Source organism: Taurulus bubalis, assembly GCF_910589615.1.
Source record: "Taurulus bubalis genome assembly, chromosome: 10".
NCBI classification, from domain to species: domain Eukaryota; kingdom Metazoa; phylum Chordata; class Actinopteri; order Perciformes; family Cottidae; genus Taurulus; species Taurulus bubalis.
The window spans coordinates 16,821,093-16,826,296 of NC_136598.1; the positions used below are offsets into that span (position 1 = coordinate 16,821,093).

Genomic DNA, 5,204 nt, shown 5'->3' on the forward strand with positions numbered 1-5,204 from the left:
ATAAAAAATAGGTCGGCTAAAACGACGGTTTTTCTAGCCGTCCCCATCCCACAGTTGTATGTCTGGTGAAAACAACTGCCGCTGACTCGCAGGGCGTGGGAGTGGCTAACAGCAATGTTAGGTTTTAAATCCACACGTGGTCTGGGTCTTGGGCTTGTTTAGCACCGCGTACACACCCAGAAACTTCTGAGCGACTCATGCCAGCGGGTTGCCCACGTCTCTCACTCACTGCGGGGGCAGACCAGAGAACGGACCAAACTTTTTTTTTATTTTACACAACTCTGCGAAATGCCGTCTTTCCCCCGCAACCAGTTTGCTGACCTGGAAGAGATGATGTGCAAGGTAAAAAAAAAGGGCGACGAGCAAAGAAAGTTGAGCGGGGAGCGCACCAAAAAAAAGTTGGCTAGGTCATGGGGTGTTAACGTTAGCTAAACGGCTACACCGCTAACTTCACACACCGTTAGCGCTCCTCGCCGGTTTAAAGTGTCGTTGCTGCTGCGGCGGTCCCGTACCAACCATTTGCCGTTAACCAGCGGGTCCGTCGAGCTCTCGGCGGCGCCATCGTGCTCTAAAAACTAACTCGCCTGGGGGAACCGGGAAGCTAACGTGTCACACAAAGTGGAAACGCTGTTTAAAGTTGTTGTTGCGATGCAACAGGGGCCCGTTAACCCGTATACTAACTCACGCTAAGCTCATTTTGTGATTTATTTGTATTTATTTGTATTTGGTACTTGTGAGCTCACGTGACCTGGTTAAAGCCAACGTTAGTTTTTGAACCACCGCTGGTCACAGACCGGTTACAACTTTACTGGTGGACGACGCCGACCAGTAGAGCCAGTTGATCCACCGGTAACGACCTAGTTAAACTATAGAGGCAACTTTATACTCCAAATAACAATAAGTGCTCACTTAAAGTTGTCAATCTGCGTTGATAACACGGATATTTGCTTGTAAGCATGCGAGTAGGTAGACGCAAGCTGCGTAACAAACTAATACTATATTTTCGGATCGACTGCACGAGGTTTTTACTGTGACTTTCCTCCATGCGCTGCGTAGCAGTATCCCGCTACTCGTTAGGTTATATCCTGCATGTGCTCATTTTCATCACAGGAGAAGATGCCAGTTTTTTTTGGGGGGGGGGCACGTTAGTGTGGATGAATAGAGGCAGGAAAGAGGATTTTGATAATGATTTCGTAAATATAGTCTATTAAGTGCTGTGCAAACCCACCGTACAAGTTTGAAAGGGACTTGCTGTATCCCACTGCTCAAATTTCAGCATTGGAATTGTTATTTCATTAATTATTTTGGGCCTAACCATAAATAGGAGTCTGATAATCTGCAATATAGGTCATCCATGGCTGCATTTGAATGCCTGCTTTCATTTTCGGTTCTGTAGCTGCTTAATGTAAGACAATAGAAGGACTTTGTTATAGCCAAAGTCAAGATGGAGCGATCATAATACAATCTAATAGAGGGGAAGTCACAATAGAAGTATTGCTAAGTGAAGTCCCATGCAGATAACTTTGTAGTGTCTGTATTGCAAGGCAAGTTAATTTGTATAGCACATTTCAACAACAAGGCGATTCAAAGTGCATCACATGGAACCATTAAAAGCATCAAAACATAATGCAGAAGAAAACAAGATTTAAGAACATTAAAAAACGGTCAAAAAGCAAAAAAATATAATAAAAGTTGCAGTGCAGTTTTTAAATGGCAATAAAACACAAACTGTATGGGCTGTTAGAAGTTCATAAGACAAAAGTAAATACTTTACCAAAGTTTGTTTTCATGTTTCATTAAATACATTGTATTTAATACCCATCATCCATGATTTTATTCTGCCAGATATAAATAATCCCTGTAATGTGCAAATCACACTGAGAAGTGGTATCAGGAGATCATTGTAATAATAAAAGATGAGTTTACTAGATTGCTTGTACAAATCTATGAGCTTAATGCATCTGTAAATATGTTGGATAATTGAGTAAATCTAGTGGAGAGAAAAGATTGAAAAATGTCCTCATGTAACTTCCGTAGTTCAGCGCGGAAACTGAACAACCATGAAATGGTTAATCAGAAGGATAACTGTTCCTTAATTTTCTGTAGTTTCAGAAGTGTCAACAGATGTCAGTGTATAGAAATGTACAATCATTGATGGACAAATAATCCTGCCACAGGGATTTAAAAAAACACAACTAATTACTCAATATTAATTGTAAAATATATCTGCTAATGTTGTTTTGTCTGTTTCTTTTTACAGCAGTTACTGAATCTTGACTTGAGGGAGCAGAACCGATCACCACCATCCCTCAGTGACGCCATGAGAACACCGGGTTGCATCGGTCAGCCACGTAGCAACACATCGTTTTCCCTATCGTCTCTCTCCTGCCTCCCCACCGATCCTTCAGACAGTGTATTTATGACCGCCAGCCAATGGGGGCAGCAGCACCCAGAAAGCCCTCTGCCCACCCAGCTCATGAATTCCGCCGAGTGGGGAAAGTCGGGCTTCCTCGCTCAGCGCTCCATCAGCATGGTGGAGACCAGCAGCACCACAGCAGCAAGTCTTGGCTGGCCAGGGACTGACATGATGCACTCCCAAGGTGACATCAGCCCCACTGCACTGAACACTAGCTCCTCTTCCTCCTCATCTGTTTCGTCCTCCTCATCTCGCTATAAGACTGAACTGTGTCGATCTTTCACTGAGAGCGGCCTGTGCAAGTATGGTGGCAAGTGCCAGTTTGCCCACGGGCTGGATGAGCTGCGGGATCTTAACAGACATCCAAGATACAAAACTGAGCCGTGTCGTACGTTTCACACCATCGGCTTCTGCCCCTATGGAATCCGCTGCCACTTTGTCCACAACAACGAGGAGGAAATTAAACATGCCCTCTCTCGTTCCTCCTCATCTTCTTCCTCGAGCATTCCCCAGCAGCCACCTTCCTCCTTCCGCTCGCACAGACCTCCTCTTGTCAGACAGAGCTTCAGCTTTGCTGGGTTTCCCTCTGCTCCCCAGCAAGCCCTTCAGCCTGCCCTTCCTGTTCACCCTCTTGTCACTTCTTCTTTCACTCGCGCTCCTCCTTCCTGCGCTGACATTACTGACCTCCTTTCTCATGCCTTCCTGGAGATGGACTCTGCCTTTGAGGCCTCCCCTTCCCACCAGTACCAGCCCCCCATGGGCCAGGCCACCGCAGCGGATCCCCGGTCTCCATTCCTGCCTTCGCCAGACTCCGGCTGTTCTCCAAGTGGGCTGTCTCCGACTGCCTCCCCTTCCCTGAGGCAGAGTCCCAACGCTACCGAGGTCTTTCCAGGGCCCCTGGGTGCACGGTCCCTTTCCTCCACTTCTCTGTCAGACCAGGACCAGGATGGGAGCAGCTCTGCTAGCTCGCTCAGTGGCTCTGAATCCTGCGGAGGCCTTAATGACGTCAACGGCAGACGTCTGGCTGTATTCAGCCAGCTCTCTGTTCCCGAGGATGCTACCGAGTTGTGCCTTTAGGCTACAGTGTGCCGTGAACACAAACATAATACATTTATATATTTACACATTCAGACACAAACATGCAGACCCAGGATATTCCACATAATATATACTGGACATGCATATATCCACATTCAAGCGCACACACAATGCTCACACACTAGAACCCTATAAACACACACACACACACACACACACACACACTGCACTGACACCTCAGACGTTCTTTACTCCTATGTGGCATCAAAGGAAAACAAAGACTTATTGACTAAATCAGAAAGCACAGAGAGATTTGCTTATTCGATTTATGTAGTTTAAATTTCACTGTCGAATGTGTAAGGGAAGTGACAGTGAAGAACCTGAAATGTGTGATGCCACCACGACAGAAGTAGTGCTCAAGGTGATTGATACTTAACCAAAATCGTATGTTAATAAGAAGGCAAATGGCGACAAAGATATTGTAATCACAGTGTGATTAGCCACGTTGCCGCCTGTCGGTGAGTCCAACAACACCATTTATATTACCTTTTTGCCAACTTCTGAGTGATCAAAAAAATGTGCCAAAGACATCTTTGTAGCTCAAACGTTTTGATTATGGTAGCACAAACACACCATGTTAAGTGGACACAGTATTGTTGAAACTGTTTTTTTTTCTTTTTCTGGCAAGAATACAGTCTGAGGTTATGTTTAGATCACTGGCCTTGAACCCGAATGTTAAGTTTTTAAACAATTGAAGTGCCTGTTGCGTTATTTACCAGGTCATGTGTTGAAACAGTATTTTCTGGTTCGTTAGAGATGTGTGGATGGGGTGCAGGTCTCTTTATTTAGTCAAATAAGCTAGAGTTCAAGTCTCATTGTTAGGATGACTACAAGTGTTCTTTTGTGTCTTGTGCGTTATTGATAAACTGCCACCAGTAAAATGTCAAATGACCTAATATGACCTGCCTTACAGGGGGAGGAAGGGGATGCAGTTTGAGCTTAAGTGGGCTCAAATCCCATGTTCATGACACGTCACTGACTGCATGACTTGCCAACTGGTAAAGCAGGGCATGGGTATTTGTTTGGCTTTGATATGTGAAATGGGCCAGCCCAAATGGCAGGCATTGTGGAAAATCCATCAATATTGTGAGTCAAAGATGGACCCAAAACAAAATGAGATGCCATCACATTATTCTGCGTTTTATTTTGCGCGACCTGATATGATCTGAAAATGGCTTTAGCTGCAAGGCACTTGGTGTAGAAGGACATTTTAATCAAGTCATGTGCATCTTTCATGTCCTGTTTTACCTCTGGCATTTTTCCTAAATACTTTGTGGTGCTAAAATGTATTTTAGATTATCTTAAACACAACATTCCCAGGAGCGTTTATTCCCTCCTTTGTCCAAAGGCAGCACTGGTTTTCCATTTTTGATAAATATGCATGTTTTTGTGACCCAGCACAAACATATTTCATCTCTCCGTCAATATTAATTCTTCTGTTATGGCTTTGTACTGTTAAGAATGTGTAGCGTTCCCGGTCACATGGATGTGAACTGTGTGTCCGGGTCTGTTGCCTTACTGAGCTAGATCCAGCATTCTGTAGGGTTAGGGTATGTATGCTTACTGTTATAGAAATGTTACTTGTGTGTTTATGACGTAGTTTGTTAGAAGAACAGACACTGTGCTGTTCCTGGTCTATTTAAAATCGCCTTTTCATCAACATGTTTGAGGCCTGTTTAGTGTTAAAGGT

At 44.4% G+C, this 5,204-nt stretch overlaps 1 protein-coding gene across 1 annotated transcript; it reads left to right on the top strand.

The window, feature by feature from the left end:
* Nucleotides 1-288: 288 nt before the first annotated feature.
* LOC306742327 (mRNA decay activator protein ZFP36L1) lies at nt 289-3,493 on the top strand (the record flags this gene model as incomplete). The annotated part of the gene is made up of 2 exons (XM_079224691.1): nt 289-342; nt 2,261-3,493. The coding sequence occupies 2 exons, from the start codon at nt 289-291 to the stop codon at nt 3,491-3,493; spliced, it is 1,287 nt and encodes a 428-aa protein (XP_079080817.1).
* Nucleotides 3,494-5,204: the final 1,711 nt, after the last annotated feature.